This window comes from Megascapheus bottae, chromosome 19, assembly GCF_031878675.1.
Source record: "Megascapheus bottae isolate mThoBot1 chromosome 19, mThoBot2.hap1, whole genome shotgun sequence".
Lineage (NCBI taxonomy): Eukaryota > Metazoa > Chordata > Mammalia > Rodentia > Geomyidae > Megascapheus > Megascapheus bottae.
The window spans coordinates 19192107-19211551 of record NC_143527.1 but is presented as its reverse complement, the minus strand read 5'-3'; the positions used below and the strand labels follow the sequence as shown (position 1 = coordinate 19211551).

Below are 19445 nucleotides of genomic sequence, written 5' to 3'. Positions count from 1 at the left end.
ACACACCCACACACACTCCACATACTACTAAGAATAAATAGAAAATAAAATTGGGTATCACAGTGGCTCATGCTTGTAATTGTAGCTACACAGGAGGCCGAAATCCAGAGGATCACAGTTTTGATGCCAGCTGTGAACAGAAAAGTCCACTCGATTCTATCTCTGGCCAAAAGCCAGACTGGAGATATGGGCCAAGAGTAGAGCACCAGCTGGGCAAGCATGAGGGCCCTCGAGTTGAAATGCTAATATCGTCACATACAACATGATATATTAAACAGATGGGACAAAATGTTAACTGTGTATGGACAGCCATTGTTTTATTCTGTTTGTTTGAAACTTTCATATTAAGATATTTATGAAAATAGGCTGCAGATGTGAAATTGCATGACCCTGGCCAACAGAAGCACAGATGAATGTCTCAAAGGCTCACACTGGGTACCCAGCTTTCTAGAGCAATAGGGTGAGATGGTCATTCATTCCAGATAGGATGAGATTTTCAGAAAAGGTAATGCACCTCCCAGAGTGCCTAAATTATGGTCAGAAACAATATACTTCCTGGCAAGATGAGAGTAATATTTGTTATAGCAGCAATGACAATGCATGTGTTTAGTTATTCTTAATTGGGTCCCTCTACCACTTGTTCTTACCTAAAATGATGTCCTGCATATAAGGAGTGTTGAAGGACTTTCCTTCCTCTTTACTTTGCTTCTTTCCTCTCACTTTCTCTTTGCTTTCTTATGCCAATTCTTTCTTTAAACATCATGGAGCAATTATCCTGTCCACTCTAGTAGTAACAGTTAAAATGCAGACTTGCTTCTAAATTGTTCTTAAAATGTAGGCGTTTAAGCTCTGTACTTGTTGCTCTGGCCTAGGTTCTCTTGTTGTTTTCAGGGAGCTCGACTGTGCCATGTTACGGCGACTGGAGAAGAGGATTCTGGTTGATCTCCCTAACCGAGTGGCCAGGGAGGCCATGATCCACCACTGGCTTCCCCCTGTGAGCAACAGTCAGGCCCTAGAGCTGCGGACAGAGCTGGAGTATGATGTCCTAAGCCAGGTGGGGCTGACCTGGAGGGAGTCACGTGTGAACCACTGGTCCAGCACCTGACTGTCTAACACAGGGTTTTATAAGGAGCTCCTTCCTTAACACTAGAATATTTATATATGCCAAGCTGGCTCAGCAGTACAGTGTCAGAATGAATTCCTGGTCACTTGAAAGCCTTCCAACAGGAACAACACGAGCTGGTTTAGATGCAGAGAATCTTGTGGGCAGATCCTGATTATTGCTTATTAGCTGTGAGAGCTCATAGATGTTACTCACTGAGCTTCATCTTCTCTAGTTGTAATGTAAGCCAACAGAAAAGCTTGAGGTTCATGTCTGTTTACCCTCATTAAATACCCGTATGTAGTTCTAGAACATGTTATTTGCTTAGGGTGTTATTCTGTTTAGGAGCCTCAAAAGCAGGGATGGTTTGACTTATAAAACCAAGTTGTCAGTCAGAGGTCAATGACTCATGTAGGTAAGGCTAACTACTCTGGAGGCTAAGATCTATGAAACAAGGTTCAAAGCCCTGCGAGCTTCAAGTTCCTAAGACTCTTATTTCCAATTAGCCACCAAAGAGTAGAGCTCTACCTCAAGTGGTAGAGTGCCAAGCCTTGAGGGAAAAAGCTAAGGGATAGCACCCAGGTCCTGAGTTTAAGCCCTACTACCCAGCACAAAAAAACCAAAACAATCCAAGTGTCTGCCAAATTTTTTTTTTCTTTCGATTTGGGTGCAAGGACTCTACTAGTCTGACTTGAGTAGTCCAGTCCTCTGCTGGCATCTTCCACATTTGGATGTCATGAGGATCACTTCTCGGCTATCTCAAGGCAACCATACTTTTTAGCAGCATCTGTCCCTCCAGCATTACATAGCTGGGAACCTCTGCCACTGTCTGGGAGTGATAGTGATAGAACCTAAGTCAGGGTGTTGCTTGTAACGGCTACGATCATTCCTTCTGCTGACTAATGGCTGGGCTGGTGGCTCTTTCAGGAGACAGAGGGCTACTCGGGCTCTGACATTAAGCTGGTCTGCAGGGAAGCAGCCATGAGGCCTGTGAGGAAGATCTTCAGCACACTTGAAAAATACCAGTCAGGTACATTTGGCATTTGTGTTTAAAAAAAAAAATCCAACTCTCACCAGCAGATGGAGCCAGACACCTGTTTTGTGGCAGCCTTTACACTTGCAAGGAGCTTTCTGGTCACATCTAGTGCACATAGCCTCTCTCCACCCGTGTTTTGGATACACACATTGTCTACAGTTCTGGCTTTTATTTTCCCAGATGGGTTGGATCCAGTTGAGGCACTATATAAATATTAAATAATAGTTTGATGATGATACATTTAAGTACTTCGTGTGGGGGGAGTCTAGGCTGCAGGGGCTGGCTCTGTTGCACATTAAAGAATTTCTTCTATAGACTTCTTTCATTTTTCCTCTATGCTGCATGAACCATTAAGAATGCTGCATTATGCATTGCCTTGAAATAAATTCAATTAGTCTTTCAGGATCATTGATCACTTTGGCGGTTGATTGTTGTGCTGTGTTTGTTGTTTGTATCTAGAAAACAAAAATTTTCCTGGGATCCATTTGGATACAGTGACCACAGAGGACTTTCTGGATGTGCTAGCTCACACCAAGCCATCAGCAAAGAATCTGACTGGGAGATACACAGCCTGGCAAAAAGAGTTTGAATCTGTTTGAAACTACACTTATCCTGACCTGGCCAGAGATATTTGCATAAGTTGGAGAAGATTGTGATTGGAATGGAAAAGACATTATTTTTTGACACTGGATTAATTTGGACAACTGTTATTTGGGAAACATGGGATGTTTTTATTCATATTTTATCATAGATATCAGCAACATATTGATGATTTCAGCTCCGTGTATGTGTTCATAAGGTTAAGCAATAGGCTTTTTTTTCATGATTAAGACTCTATAAAATTCTGACTGTAGTGTTCCTTGTCTGTGAGCTGCTTTCTTCAGTTTGAAGGTAAAATAAGTATCTACTCTTTTTTTCCTTGCAGTCATCATTCTCTAAATGGCCAAGCATATCAGATGAACATTCTCCTTTTGAGTCCGGGAGTTTGACCTAGTGGTAAAGTGCTTGCCTAGCATGCATGAAGACCTGGGTTTGATTCCTCAGTACCACATACATAGAAAAAGGCCAGAAGTGGTGCTGTGGCTCAAGGCCCAGGACTGGCAAAGAATAAAATAAGAGAAATAAATAAAGAAGTTACAAATGCACATGATTAACCAGACATGTAAGTGACAAGAAGTATGGTAATTTTGAAGATGGACAACAGGTGGAAGCTGGGCAAGGTAGGACATACCTATAGTCCCATCACTCAAGAGGCACTACTTCTGGCTTTTTTCTATATATGTGATTCCAAGGAATTGCACATGGGCCTTTCTGCATGCTAGGCAAGCAATCTACCATTAGGCCAAAATCCTGGCCCACATTTCTCTTATTTTAATGAGGCTTCGAAGAGACCAAATAGCACGTAATAGGATTATTTATTATAGTCTCTGTAGCTATTTTTAGGTAGAGTAAAAGAATATTCAAATTTAAATAGGAACTTGGACATTTAATAGTCTTGGGTAAACTTTAACTTAACCCAACCTGTAGTATTTTCTTCTAAAGCTAAGGTCACAATCCAAACTTCTTTACAAATAAGGAAATTGATGCCAAATAAGTCAACTAAGCTGGGCATAGGACCAGGCTGAGGTGGGGACAAGTGAAGTCAAGAGGGCCAGATTCAGCTGTGACTCTGCCCCGGGTGAATGCTGGGTGCTTGTTTTCCTAGAAAACCCAGCAATTCATTTGCAGTCAAACTTCCTGATTCTGGTTCTCAAAAGGTTAACTGCCTGTGGAAGTCACATGTTTTGTTCTCAGGTGTCATTTAGATCACCCAGAAGCCATACCTGTTGGATCATACTTACCTTCAGTAGGTCCAACTTCACTTTTACTGAATTATTCGTCACTTAGACTGGTCTCTCTTTTTGCATTAGATGCTGTGTGTATGCCTGTCTACCCTCCTCCAATATAAGCTACATGACTGAGGGAACATTTTAAAAATGTTCCCAAGCTTCAGGCTTCATTCATGGTGACTGTTGTTGTCAAGCACTTAGCATACTGCACGTGGTTTTATCCCTACACTGTTATTTGTGTGTTCAAAAGGATGTTTTTATATGCTTCAATTTCACAGCTAGGGCGTATGTGTCATGGAAGTCAGAGCTACATTTTCACTGTCTTCCTTGTTTTAGCCACAGTAAGCATTTGATAAATTTGATTTTATCAGACCTATCAGCCAATGAAGCAGCTTAGATATATATGACATAAAGGACTGGGAAAAGGTATTCAAAAGTGCTTGAGATGGTAGTTTGTACTATGATAAATTATTTCTAGTGCTCTGGTACCTCATTACTGCCCCTTAAAGATCACAACATGCTCTCTGATACTACATCTTGATGGCTGGGATCATAAAACAAATCAGCAAGGGTCTTGTGTATTTATGCTGGAAAAGGCCTTTGTGACTCAGGGCAAATAAATGTGTTAATGCAAATAGCCCTACACAAATGATTGCTAATATGAAAAGGGATTACTACCAGAGGCAGTGTTCTAGTGAAATAGATTAATGCAGTTTTAATAATTATTTATCATAGACACTGAAGGAATTTAGTTTCATCCTACAATGATCCAAGACAAAACAAACACAATAAATGTGAATGTGTTTTTAACTTCCCTGTCCCAACAGATTCCTAGAGTTCTAACATGTGGATTTAAAGGTGAAGCAACAACACAATCACTGCAAGATTTCTGACATCAGGCTACAGGCAGAGTAGTGGAACCATCATTTAAAGTAGGGTGACCACCCTTTCCTTGTCTTGCCACTGTGATCAGCTCTGGCAGATGGCAGGCAGGTAGGGCTACTGCCCAACTGTAGCTAACACTGGAGGTGTTACCACATGATAGTGGGGGCACCATGTGCCTGGGCTGGATCAGCTCCTCCACACTGCACAGGCGCCAGCTCACGGCAGTGCTCCATAGCTGTCTCCTGCCTATGAGCTTCTCACAGCCTTTCAAATGCCAAGGTGTCAGTCCCTTCTCCGGTCCAGACAGGATCATAGTACCTGCTGCAAACACTGCCTTTAGGTCAGTGCCATGGATAACCCTTTAATTATAGGATAGCTGAAGGAAGTCTACACTTCTTCCATGAGGACCTCCGTGAGGTCCAAAGTCAATTAAGACTGCTATTTACTCAAGTGGTTATAGCAACTTTGATCTAAAATAAATTTTTTTTTAAAACAATTGCTGGTTTAGGGGCCTCCAGCCACATTACCAGCCCCATTTCCTTTAGAGTACCAGATGCATCATTTTCCACTCTCTAATGGGCTTCCCCTTTAGATATCTTTAAGGCAACATTGAAACTGAATCACTATTTTTCCTTTCTCCTGACACCTATGCCTTCTAGCATTAAATTCTTATAATATTTACATTAGGTCTTTGGGCTCAATCACCATCTGAGGGTCTGTGTTGCAGCAGACATTAAGAAAAAAAAAGACCCAGTCCTGATTGGTGGGGCAAAGTGAATAAAGGCCACCTCTGCCTGTGTTCAGGCAGGGAGGACCTTAGAGGGGACTTGGGAGCTGAGCATTCTGGGTAGGGTGAAGTCTGTGAACTCTCATTCTTCAGTTGGAAAATCCCTGAGCTAAAATAAAAACTCTTCTTACACGCTTGTTTCCCACAGACTCCTGGGTTAACACGGCAGTTAGCAGGAAGTAACTAGTGAACATATAATTCCTGGGCAAGGAATCGTTACTAGGCACTCAAATTGCAGACCAAAGTTGAAAGAGGTCCATTCACCAGGCAGTGCTTCTTTCTCCTTATATACAGCTTCATCCTGACAAAGTATTAAGAGAGTACAGGATCTCCCAATTTTATAAAGGTGTTCTCCACAACGGTCTGTTCTAGAATTCCTCGTCTAAGTACTTACTATATGGCTCATGAATCTAAGGTGCCCATGGGGTTAACAGTCCAGGAGCCCTGCTCTTGTTCCCAGTGAGAAAGTGTCATGGCACCAGCAGCTCACTCTCAGCCACTCTCCTGCACCCTTCCTACCTGGGGGTGGGGGTCATGCCACATCTGTCTGCCCTCTAGGACATGTAGGTACTATGCTGGAACATTTTCAAAATCAAGACTGCCACATACTTAGCTTTTTTCACCAAACCACCCCTTATTTAGCTGTGTTCCCTCCCCATCCAAGACCCAACTGATCTCTAAACAAGCATCAAACCTGAAGCTCATTAACATGAGTGTGCTTCAATAAGGTGAACTCTACAATGATGTACAATTACACTCTAATAATTCAATGCCCAAGAGCCCTGTAAAACAATTGCCGAGGCCCAAGATTATCACAGTATGCAAATGCACGAGGAAAATCATTACCTACTCAGTCCCCTTCATTTGGGCGGGTGCAATGTCAGAATAATCCATGCTGCAAGACGAGATTTCATTTTACAGCTGTAGTAACCAAGTACATAAAAGCCTGAATCTGTCCCAATAGTTTCTAAGAGATTTTTCCCATAGTGTCAGAGGCAAAAATAATGAAATCTTGCAAATGTACAGTTAATAGGACCCTAGTGGACTCTAACTTGAAAAATGCATGGTCTATAAGACATTAAAGGCTTGATTTTAGTTTCTGCGCGGTTCCTGTTAATAACAATGTCTAATTAAAACATCTGTAAAATACTGATAGTTTTAATTTTACATAAAATTTCCAAAACAACTGTTACGGAGTATAATAGGTATCCGCAATGAATAGGTTATTAATGGAAATATTATTTTAAATTAAAATCGGTTTCTAAATTTAAATTAGTCATCTCTGGCTAATGAAGAGAAAGGAAGTCACCCGTGCTGGGAATACAACTGAAAGTCTCATTTTCAACATCTGTTAAAGCCACTTCACTGGATCACTTGTGCTGAAGGATACTTCATTTTGTTGCCTTGGTATGGTGCTCCACTTGGCACTTCTGCTCAGTTTCACAGTGGAACTCAGTATTAAAACAAGAGCCTAGTACCTCTGTCAACTCATCACTTTATGATCCAACAACCACATTCAACGCTATTCAGACCAATTTCTCCTCTTAAGCTCCACAGAGGTGACTGCAGGATCTTCTCCCTCCCTGCCTTTGGAAACTGATGAATATTTGAAAAGGAACAGCACAAATTCTCAGCTTGCCCTTTCTTTGCATCTCATCTTCTTTTACAGTCTATAACAAAGGGATTCACAAGGCTTAATTCGGGATGCAACTCAATACCTTTCTTTCTAATCAATGTATAAAATGAAACAGGGTTAAAACTAGATCAGCACTGGGCGGTCTATGCTGATGCTGGACTAAGAAGTCCCTTCCAGACAACAGAAGCTGGGTCTCTAGGCGCCTCACATACACTTCATAGTTCAGAGCAGATGCTGCAGAATGTGGTCCACAGCCTGAGGGAAGCTCTCACAAGTCAGGTAGGGAGGTGGGTTAATTTTTTCTTCATCTGCTGTTCGGTATTTCCCTGAAAGGAAGGTAAATCCAATGAACAAAGATGACCACTAGAAAGCAAAGTTGACCACACCTAGAAGAACCGGGCTGGCACAGCACCACCCTTACAACTATACCAAATGAAGAGCTTGCCACTCCCAAAGCTGACACCATACAAGTCCAGTCTGGGTGGTTGGTATACATACATTTTTACTTGTGTGAGCTAAAGAAGGGAAATGTCCATAGGCACAATACTCACAAGCAAAAATAATTATTTGGGGTTCGTCTCCATGATCAGAAGATAAAGTTGGGAAGGGCAAGAAATCAAAAACGAAGAACAGAGGAGGTTGATGAGCAAGACTGACTTCTATCATGTTTCCTCTTTTTGCTTTACATCACAGGACAGTAATACTGTTCCTGTGTACATCATGATCATTTTGATGAAGAAAGTTTTTTTTTTTTAATTACTGTTTTCATTCTGGAGTAACTGTCTGCAAGGCTCCAATGGCTTAGGTCTTGTCAAATGTTTTTCTTTTTCTTTTTTTTTTTGCCAGTCCTGGGCTTGGGCTCAGGGCCTGAGCACTGTGCTTGGACTTTCTCATGGCTTAGCACTCTACCACTTCAGCCTCAGCACCACTTCCAGCTTTTTTTTCTATGTATGTGGTACCGAGGAATCAAACCCGGGTCTTCGTGCATGCTAGGCAAGCACTCTACCACTAGGCCAAACTCCCGGCCCCCTTGTCAAATGTTTCTTATTCAACTGTAGCTTATTTATATTTTCAAAGCAGTTTGAATACAATCACGTTATCTTGAGTACATGCCATAGTCACTTTCTCTAAAAGTTTCCCTATAGTAACTCTTCTTTGACTTTGTTTTGATCGTAGCTAGTCAGCACAGAGCTGGACCAACATTGAAGACACAAAATCCATACAGTACAGCCATAATACTGAATCCTCTTCAAGAAGAAGTGAAGTTCCTTTCCCCATCAAGAATGACTATCTGTGGGGAAGTGCTATAATACTTCTATCTCTGGTCTTTCAAGGTTTGTGCAGTGTAGGCATTCCACCATTGTTTCTTTCCTATAATCCTAATCTGATTTTATTTTTGCTTCTTGATGGAAAGAGAACCAAAGTGCTCCTACCAGTTTGGCAAAAGCTGCTGTTTGTGCAATTGTGAACTCTACCATTCAGTTTTTGAAAAGGCATACAAAGAAGATACGTACCAGTTTTAACTAAGATGCCCAGCATACCAGCATTCTGGGCCCCGCCAACGTCATCCCTGCAATCCTGTAAAAGCATAGAAAGGGTGCTTAGTATAGGGCTTTTCCATCTGTTTACCAACAAACCTTACCAATAACTGACTAGGCTGTAAGGGCCTCTTGGAAACTCCTACAACAGAAGTGTAGGGAGAGTACTTGGAGGAAGTGAACCATACTTACATAGCAAAGTTCAAAACAAAAGTTCTACAGCAGTCCAAGGAACCCCAGTAACGAAAGCTGTGATGAGTCTTCATGCTTTGCTACCTATACATTCATCTCCTTTTAAGAGAGACTGTGAAAAATGGAGTTTGCATTTGGTGGCTTGTACAGTTAATAACCCAGCTGAAGAGAGTGGAGGAACTAGATTCAGAAGATAGCTTTTCTGTGGTCTGTGTCATACGTTACTCTTGCTTTCCGTCCAATTGAACACTCCAGATAGGATCAAGTCAAATCCAGATGCTTAAACACCATGGTAATACTTAACCAAACATTCTGATGTTCAATTGGCCCCTTGGAAATCACAAACCAATCTGCAAAGGGAATGCCTCTGCTTAATTCTTACTCAAGATAGGGATAAAAGCTGGGCTCTGGTTGCTCACAAGTGTAATCCCAGTGACTCAAGAGGCTGAGACCTGGAGGATCTAAAACCGACCCAGGCTAAAAGCTGGGCTAAAGGCATGGCTCAACTGGGAGTGCCAGCTCTAAATTAAAATGCCCAGCAGCAGGGAGCGGTAGCTCACACTTATAATTGTAGCTTATTCAGGAGGCTGAGATCTGAGGATTGTAATTTAAAGGTAGCCTGGGCACTAAAGTCTGTGAGACTCTTATCTCCAATTAACCTCTAGAAAGTGGGAAGTGGTGCTGTGGCTCAAGAGGTAGGGTGGTAGCCTTGAGCTGAAGTGCTCAGGGACAGCACCCAGGCCCAGAGTTCAAGACCCAAGACTGACAAAAAAAACAAAAACAAAAACAAAAAAAGCCAGCAAATGAGGATATCTATAGGAAAGTTTATTACTGCTAGTCACTTATTCCCGACATCCTGGGCTTTTCAACTTACATCTCCTATCATGACGGCCTCCTCTGGTGCATAGCCAGTGTCTCGCAATGCTTCCAGAAAGAATGTCTTCTCTGGTTTGCCCACTACTATGGCTTTGGTGTCGGTGGCATACTCTAAAGCAGTCACAAATGGTCCTGGTCCCAGGGCTAAGCCATCTTTCCGCTTATAATACCTGGCTTTGTGAATTGCTATCAAAGGTGCCCCATCCAGGAGTAACCTAGAGACATGAAAAAAAAAAAATGGGGGTGAAGGGAGTCTAGTTAAAAATAAGGCTTTTATAACTAAAAAAGAATGTCATACTTACAGTGGTTTTTTCACACTCACAGAAACAAATAGCTTCTTGTTAACTTTTAATGACTTGCTATCTTTTAATGAATTCACTTAGAACTGCTGGGAATTTACACTCAGATACATAATAGAAAGGTGATAAGATTATTAAATTTGGGATTGCGTCAACCTTTTACCTTTAGTGGTTTCAGACACTTTACTCAAATCACCAGGGAAAGAGAATTAAGAAAACTACAACTAAATAAGGCACTCAAGGGAAGAAGTTTAACGTAATGAGGCGAGTTGTTTCCACCTTCCCTGATGGCAAGCAGGAGGCTCCACACACTGACAGCACCACAGGGTTGTTGCTGCTGCAGTGACTTCTGAGTGCACTCCTGAAACACTCGGATTCCTGCTGGCTCTGCTTCAACATGTAAGCTTCCCTTTACTTCAGAAATGTCACTGAGGACTTAACAGAGCCTCTGCTTATAACTTTACCTGTGCCAACTTTCTGACTGCTTCTGATTGTTGGCAAATCCAGACTGCCAACAAAGACTGCCTACAGTGAAATCCCCTACAGAACAAATTATACTCACAACAAACAAAAAGGGCAAAGAATATTCAGTTTGATAATCAAACACTACATGTAGTTGAGCATCCTCCTTCATGACTCAGGCAAAAACATACTGAATCTCAACTTAAACCTCACTCCCAACCCCCTGAATCTGCCGTTTGCTTCAACGCTGTAGCCTCCAATCCCACAGAACTAGTCACTAATTATTCTCTCATGCAATGGAAGATATGATCTATTTCTTAAGCTGCTTTTAACCAATGTAATAAATGATCTCACTAGCTTAATTTACTCTAAGTCATCTCCTTAGTTAAAATATTTAGTATGTCCATGGAGGAAGAATTCATCATATCTTCTCCTTCACAATTATGAGTAATTAAGGACTCAACTATGAAACTGCTAAATTATTCTTGTCAGTGGGCATGGAAATAACTTTCTGTGGGAGTTGCAGAATTCAGACATGTATGATTAAGTATTTTCTTAAATAAAACCCAATACTGGACTATTAAGGGAGCTTACTGCTAGTTACTACATATTGCTCAAAGCACAGTACAAATCCTTCAGATTTACTCACTAATATTAATACAAAATAATTCCTGAAAGCAGATCTTGGAATTCAGCATCAAAAAACTTGCAAAGCTCACCTGCTGGCTTTAAAAGAACCACATTAATAGAAATAAGATATCAAAGGGTAATTCATCCATTCTCCTTTTTTACTGCACCCCAACCCCATTTATCTGCTTCTTTTCTATGGTACTGGAATTCTTTATGCAACAGACCTCAAAATGGCTTTCCACCTATACAGCTAAACTGAAAATTCACTTGATTTAGCTTTGTTAATATTTAATTATATATTAACTGGGGATGAAACTTATCAGCTTGATTGATATGGGTACTTAATTCCTGTATTACTTTAGTGCCTTCCCTAGAAAGGCTGAACCTGTGGTTCCACTGCATTTCTCTAAGTGGAAACTGTTTTTGCTGCCCCTCTAGGCTGAAGGAAATGAGAATCTCACAAAAGTGGCTCCTACATATGTCCACCACTATTCTCTGCACAGTATCTCTTCACTAGGTCTTGGAAGACCAGAAGAATATTGAGGATGGACTAAAAACAAATGTTTTGTAGAACACACATTTAAAGATCTTTTATAGTTAAATACTTTAAAAATATATGTATATATGCAAACATTTATTATATATAAATATTATATATTTACACACATAAATATAAATAAAACACAGCCAGGCATGTGGTGCTTGTCTATAATCCTGGCACTTGGGAAGCTGAGAACAGAGGATAGAGAATTTAAGGACAGCTAGAACTCTACATTATAATTCTGTCTCCCTAAGTGAAAAAAAAATTTAATAGACATTTCAATACTTGGAATGGTATCTACTACATAAGTAACAAAAGTCTGGTTATTTTCATTATCAGAAATAATATATTAGCAGGAAATCTTTTAAAAGTATAAAAATGAAAAAGATAAAGGCCTAGATCTCTGCCAATAAACTCTAGGTAGGCAAAAACAAAACAAAACAAAGAGCCAAAAGGTTCCAGATCACTGCATACCAAAAGTTCAGACTATTCCAATAGAAAAAAAAAAAGTGAATGTGGTGCCACTCATCTTCATCTGTCATCTGGGCTACAGTAGGAAGCATAAACAGAAGGCACATAGTCCAGGCTACCTCATGGGAAAAGTGAGGCCTTAGTCCTGCCCCCCACAACAAAAAAATCCCAAAACAGAAAATGGAGGTGTGGCTCAGGAGGGAGAGTGCCAAATTAGCAAGCACAAAGCTCTGAGTTCAAATCCCAATGCCATTATCAGGAAAAAAATTCTACAAATTAGTAATTAGAATCAGCAAGTAAATGTGAGTTTGCTGAATACAAGCCTAAAATACAAAAGTCCATGAAATTTCTATTGTTAGTAATAGCAGTTCAAAATAAAATTTAATAAACTATTTACATTAGCATCAAGAAACAATGAAAAGCGAGGATTAACTAAAAATTCTAAAACAGTGACGAAAGATTTAAAAAAAACTTAAATAAGGCTGGGAATGTGGCTTAGGGGTAGAGAGCCCTGGGTTCCATTCCTCAGTACCACATAAACAGAAAAAGCTGGAAATGGTGCTAGTGGTAGAGCACTAGCCTTGAGCAAAAGAAGCTCAGACAGTGCCCAGGCCCTGAGTTCAAGCCCCAGGATTGGCCAAAAACAAAACAAAACAAAAATCTTAAATAAATGAAGACACATTTCATTTTCATAGGCTGGAAGACATATTATTCAGATACAAACTCTACCTCAGGCCATATATTTAAGAAGGAACCAACCAAATGTAGAATAGGCCCTTTAAATGAAAATTTAAAAAATCTGATTCCAAATTTATATGAAAAGTCAAAGAATGAATAACTAAGATAATCTTAAAGGAACAAAGTTGCTCTAGAAACAAAGCCTCATATGTATAGTCACTTGATTTGTGTCAAAAGCACAACTGTTCATTCAGAGGAAGATTAATATATCTTTTAATAAACATTTCTAGAATAACTGAATCCTAATGGAAAAAAAAAGAACTATTAGCAGCTAGAGTCCTCTCTGGAAACCAAAGAATTCCTAGTAATTCAAGTAGATCCTATAATTGTTAATGGTAAAACAATACAATTTATGGAAGAATATATAGAATCTTCATGTCCTTAGGAGACAAAGACTTCTTCAATGAAATAGAAGAAAATACTGATAAATTAGACTCTATCAAAATTAAGACCTTCATGTTCTTAAACATGAATAGAGTGAAAAGACAAGCCACATACAGGTACAACATTTGTAGTACATATATAGAACCAAAGACTTGCCCAGAAAACACATAAAAAAAACCTTCAAGTTATACAAAATGACAACCCAATCAGAAAAGGTGAAAGACTCTCATGAGTACATCACAAAAGTAAATATCCAATGATTAATAAGTATGAAAACTGTTTATTTTTATTTTTTTGTTGGTTGTGGGACTTGAACTCTGGGCCCGAGTTCTTCAGCTCAAGGTTAGCACTCTACCACTTGAGCCAAAGCACCACTTCTGGTTTTCTGGTAGTTAATTGGAGATAAGAGTCTCACAGATTTTTGGGTCTGGGCTGGCTTTGAACCATGATCCTCAGATCTCAGCCTCCTGAGTAGCTAGGATTACAAGTGTGATCCACTGGTGTCTGTTTTTTTTTTTTTTTTTTGCCAGTCCTGGGGTTTGAACTCAGGGCCTGAGCACTGTCCTTAGGCTTTCTCAAGGCTAGAGCACTATCACTTGAGCCATAGCACCACTTCTGGCTTTTTCTATGTATGAGGTACTGAGGAATCGAACCCAAGTGTTCTTACATACTAGGTAAGCACTCTATCACTAGGCCAAACTCCTGTCCCCAGTATGAAAACTTTGAATGCTCATTTCAAGCTAGCCAGGAACATATAATTTAGTCACTTTAGAAAACGGATTGCCGGGGCTGGGAGTTTGGCCTAGTGGTTAAAGTGCTTGCCTAGCATGCATGAAGACCCGGGTTCGATTCCTCGGTACCACACACCTAGAAAAAAATCCAGAAGTGGTGCTGAGGCTCAAGTGGTAGAGCTCTAGCCTTGAGAAAGCCCAAGGACAGTGCTCAGGCCCTGAGCTCAAGCCCAGGACTGGCAAAAAAAAAAAAAAAAAGAAAACGGATTGCCAATGTTTAGAAAGCAAATGATCTATACCCAAGAGAACGGAATGTATATGTGCTCCAAAGATATGTAGAAGTATGTTTACAGTTTATTTATTCATATCAGAAAAACTGGAAACAAATACCCATTGACAGCAAAATGGTACAAAATTCATAACTACACAATGGCATAAAATACATAAAACAAAAAGTGAAGTATTTCCACATATGACAACTTGGACAAACCTTAAACTCATAAAAAGATGTGACAGTTACAGGATTTTATTGATACGAAGATCAAGAACTGGCAATGCTAACAGAAGCCAGAGCAGTTGTTCTTTACTATAAATAACATGGGTTCCACAATATTCAGTGACCATGTTATACCTTAATTTAGAAAAGTTACTAGCAGATTTACTTTTGTGGCTTACTTCCCTGAAATTTATTTGAAATAGCAAGAGTTGCCTTGATCATAAAAGAAAAATCTCCAAATTACAAAATAATGGTAGCAATTTGTATATTCAATTCAGTTCTGTATCCTGACATTCACATTTGTGCGTGTTTCCTCATCTACCTAAACAAAAGGAATGCTCTATATAACTCAAATTATGTAAATTACTCAGGTCAAAATTTTTTTATATTTTTGTTTTCTGGACTTTAAGAAAATCAAAATACCAGTCAGCCCTTTCAGAAATGGAAAAAGCCACAGAAACATAATTTGACCTTGCTGCTACAGTTATAAAATTCCTGGTACCCTAAGCTCAACAATAGAAAAGATTTCAAAAATTATTTATGCAAATTCAGTAATAATAGAGGCCTCATTGTTGATTCTTTTCTCCCTTTCTCTTCTTTCTTTACTAAAAACCTATACTAGAGAAATAAATAAACTTGTTAATTTTTCTTAAAAATGGTATGTCCTTAAGCAAGCAATCTAATAGTCAATAGAAACTATTAGGATAAGAATCTCTTTCCCACAAATAAAAAACCAAAAACCAAATCTGTCCATCACTGAAATATACTGGAGGGACTCTCAGACCCTGTAACAACAATAGGAAGGATGGCCATTAACAGAGCTTCAAAGCATTATTTTTAATTTCCTCTATGTGTTTAAACGCGAAAGTTGTATCATCTTTGGTCTTTAGGTTTAACAGCATTCTACTAAGCTCATCAAAGAGCTGGCTAGCAGTTACTCAATTTAGTGAAAAAAAATTAAAAGAAACACAATCAAAACACAAATTTCAAACTTTTTCTTGGTAAAACAGTTCCATATATTTTTACTCTAAAACTCCTTTGAATTGGCCAGTATATTCTTTTTTGGGGGGTGATAGGAGGGAAAATAGAGTTCTGGGGTTTAAACTCAGGGTGTGGGTGCTATATCTGGACTTTTTTGTCAAGGATAGCACTCTACCACTTGAACTACACCTCCACTTCTGGCCTTTTTTTTTTTTTTGCTGGTTAATTGGAAATAAGAGTCTCGCAGATTTTCCAACCCACAGTTGGCTTTGAATCATGATTCTCAGAACTCAGCTTCCTGAATAGCTAGGATTACAGATGTGAGCCACTGACACTTGGCAGAAACTATGCTTCTTAAAAAAAAAAAAGAGAAAGAAAGTAAGGAAAAGACATTACTATTATTCACATATTCTTAGAAATTTAATTTCAAAAGCCTGAAAATAGTCAACAACAGGAAACTCAAGGCATAACAATTTATAGTTTAAGTGGAACATGATATAATACTTAAATGTATTTCAAAATCTTTAGTAATATAATAAAGAATACTTATATAATTTATTGTTAGATTTTTCTGTTTATTTAAAAAATTTTGGTGGTTTTGGGGTTTGAACTCAAGAGCTCTATGCTTGTTGAGCAGGCATGCTGCCCCTTGAACCACCCCTCTGGCCCTGTTGTTACATTTAAAACAGTAAACTACCACATATAGGGTTTAAATGTTCATTTTTGTACATCTAAGTATATAGAAACAAAGTTGCAATGTGCTAGAAAAAACATTAACTATGATTCTCTTTAGGTGGATGAATTTAGGCAGTTTTTAGTTAATTCTTTTTTGAGCTTAATTTAAAGCTTACCACGAGGCATATTATTTTGTGATTAGTTTTTTTTTCTCTTGATAATAGTAAGTTCAGGTTAGATTATTATGTGGTCTATTTGCCTATCTAATCTTCCTCCTAATCTTCATCACATTTAACCATAATGTGTCCATTACTTAAGTGCTTAAATTTTGTGTTTCTACCTCTGATCAAAATTAAAAAAAAAAAAACCCCAAAAAACAAAAAACCAAAAAAACTAGATAAACTAGAAAAATCGTGAAAATCAAGGAACTAAATCTACGGGTATTTATATTAATGACATATATTTTTCTAGGGAAGAAAGCAAACTGATGAGTGTAAGTAATAATAACATGCAAAAATAGTATAACATACTATTTAGGAAACCTATGTATGTACTACAAATACACAAATTCAGTTTCACTACCTATGGGTCCTAGTGGTTGGTAGGTATGTTTATAAGAATTCATTAAACTGTTCTCTACTAGTTTTAGTGTAATATAAAAGGAAAAAAGCTACCAATGATGTCAAGGTTTGAGTGTTTTAAATAATCCAACTGTAACTCATTCTTTATAAGTGGTTCATATCCTTTTCCCAAATTAATTTATTAAAATCATTGTCAATTTCATTTATACATATGTACATGTGCTGTGCATTTTAGGGGGCCACTTCATTAAAAACAGTAAGAGGTAGTGTACTATGAGGGCTGTCTCTTCCTTGATGCAACATGCCTCTCAAACTGGAACATGGAAGCTACTATGCAATGGTCTTTAACATCTAACGTTAATTCTCATTATCAACCTGAATAGTAATTTAATCGGTAGTTCATTTGAGATGTCTATATTTGCCATATACAATGCAGACAGCTGCAGTCACTAGATGGAAGGCATAGTCTCTGTGGAAACATCAATATGCAAACAAGGGCAAGACCTAAAATCCTTGTTAACTCTCCATCCAGCTGTTAAATGCATTTGTGAAATTGGAGTTGACTTATAAGTGCATTATAATGCTTTAAAATGTCAGCTTTAAAAGAATCAATGCGGTTAGAAAAGTGTACTAATTAGACAGCATCCGAGCAATTACGAAATCAGTATTATGTCAACATAGATTTTTATTACTGTTAGTCTAGTATTCATCTAAGAGACCTCCAATTTCCTATCAAATATGCCCTTACCAAATTACCATCTAAAAATCAATCAATACTTTCTCCCTGAATTCTGTGGTTATAATAATGAAGAAAAGGTAGGAAGTAAGTAGGAAGCATACAGAAGAATACTAGTTCAAATGAAAACTGACTTTGGTATACTTGTAGGCTGTACTCAGGGAGCAAACAGGATAATCTCCCTAAGAAATTAAATCAGGGTAGTTGAAGTAGGTGAAACTAAAGAAATTTTAGTATCATATACTCCAAAGAACATTTTTAAGCAATGTAGCACAGTAGTGGATATCCAGGCAATAACCAAGGGAAATGAATTTTAAACAAAGGTGAGTATCACAGTGACTCAAGAGTCACAAATGAAAGTCCATTAAGTACTTGTGGTTTCCATTAACCAAGGATCTAAACTAACCACACATGCAATGAAAGGTGGCTGTCCTCAAAGTGCTATTTCTGGCTACACAGATTTTCTGTGAAGACAGCCATTTTCAAGATAGACAACAAACAATGTGGCCACATGTGTGAACCTGATATTGTTGTTAAAGATTCTTGCAAATATTCTGATTCTAGGACACAGATATCAAGAAATAAACTATACATAAAGTAGTTTACATGGTTCTTACTGATTCTTGCAGTGGTGAGAAAAATGATTTGTATAGCACTAAGTACTAAAAAGGTACTAAAATTTTGGGACTGGAACTGTAGCCTAGTGGTAGAGTGCTTGCCTAGCATGTATCAAGTCCTGGGTTAGATTCCTCCATACAACATACAAAGAAAAAGTGGTGCTTGGCAGACTGCCTGCCTTGAGCAAAAAAAAAAAAAAGTAGTGTCCAAGGACAGTGCCAGGCCCTGAGTTCAAGACCCAGGACTAGCAAAAAATATATATAAGTAAAATTTAAAAAGCACTAAAAATTTTACTACGTTTTCACATTTATTAAATATTAAATAATACTAAAAATGTTCTCCACTCTCTCTTTTTCATCTCCTAACTCAATCATCTAGCAAGTTGCCGGGATATTACCCAAATCTTCACCTCTCCTGTCATTATTCTAAAATACTATGATTGCTCACACTGCATTTTATATCAAAGTGTGGTCAAATGTGCACCTCCTTCTAAAGCCTGGATACTCAGTGGAGGGCAGCACACCTTTATTGTTGCTAGTACATTAGCCTTAATGCTACTTCACTTAAAGATCAGCACTGTCAATGAAGAACCACAGGAATAATACAAGATATTACTAATAGCTTTATTTTTTTTGGTCTGTTCTTTTACTGATAGGTTTAACACTAGCAATTTTATTATGATTTTCTGCTCCAAAGTATTGATTCTAAGAACCAGAAAAATGTCAGTGATTGTCACATTTTAACATACCAATCATTTAGGCTGGGAGTTTAGCCTAGTGCTCGAGTGCTTGCCTAGCATGCATGAAGACCCGGGTTCGATTCCTTGGTACCACATACATAGAAAAAGCCAGAAGTGATAGAGCTCTAGCCTTGTAAAGTCCAAGGACAGTGTTCAGGCCCCTGAGTTCAAGTCCCAGGACTGGCAAAAACAAAACAAACAAAAAAACCTCCAAAACAACCACAATCAAGGTAATAAACAATATTATTTGATGACAATCTTTAAGCCATTTTGAAGATTTCTTTCCTTATGTATAATTTGCATACCCAGAAAGTAAAATAACAACTTATGTGGCAAAAAATAAGTAGCTAGATTTACCGGAATGCTTGATTCAGAATTTGGTAATGAAAATGTTCTGGTGCCAAGCCTATGACCACAGCATTAGGATCACTTGTTTGTATTCCTGGGAATAGAAGAAATGTAATTGGTTTTTTTTTTTTTTT

The 19445-nt window shown here is 38.5% G+C and overlaps 2 protein-coding genes across 11 annotated transcripts in view; one reads left to right on the top strand and one right to left on the bottom strand.

Moving 5' to 3' along the window:
* Positions 1-3115, top strand: part of Katnal2 (katanin catalytic subunit A1 like 2) — a 49951-nt gene extending 46836 nt beyond the window's left edge. For 3 of the 7 annotated variants that reach the window (XM_090353142.1, XM_090353143.1, XM_090353141.1), the window contains exons 15-17: positions 892-1054; positions 2030-2132; positions 2598-3115. In XM_090353142.1, the coding sequence (XP_090209268.1) occupies positions 892-1054; positions 2030-2132; positions 2598-2737 (406 nt within the window). In that variant the 3' untranslated portion in view covers positions 2738-3115. The remainder of the gene's footprint in view (positions 1-891; positions 1055-2029; positions 2133-2597) is intronic. The other 4 variants (XM_090353146.1, XM_090353147.1, XM_090353145.1 and 1 more) reach the window with 2 other exon arrangements.
* Hdhd2 (haloacid dehalogenase like hydrolase domain containing 2) overlaps positions 1-19445 on the bottom strand; it is a 30431-nt gene that overhangs the window by 2221 nt on the left and 8765 nt on the right. For 3 of the 4 annotated variants that reach the window (XM_090353148.1, XM_090353150.1, XM_090353149.1), the window contains exons 4-7: positions 19321-19405; positions 9880-10096; positions 8790-8853; positions 6777-7601 (exon numbers count right to left, since the gene is read on the bottom strand). In XM_090353148.1, coding sequence (XP_090209274.1) covers positions 7498-7601; positions 8790-8853; positions 9880-10096; positions 19321-19405 — 470 coding nt within the window. In that variant the 3' untranslated portion in view covers positions 6777-7497. Of the gene's footprint in view, positions 1-6776; positions 7602-8789; positions 8854-9879; positions 10097-19320; positions 19406-19445 lie in introns of those variants that run through there. The other variant, XM_090353152.1, reaches the window with a different exon arrangement.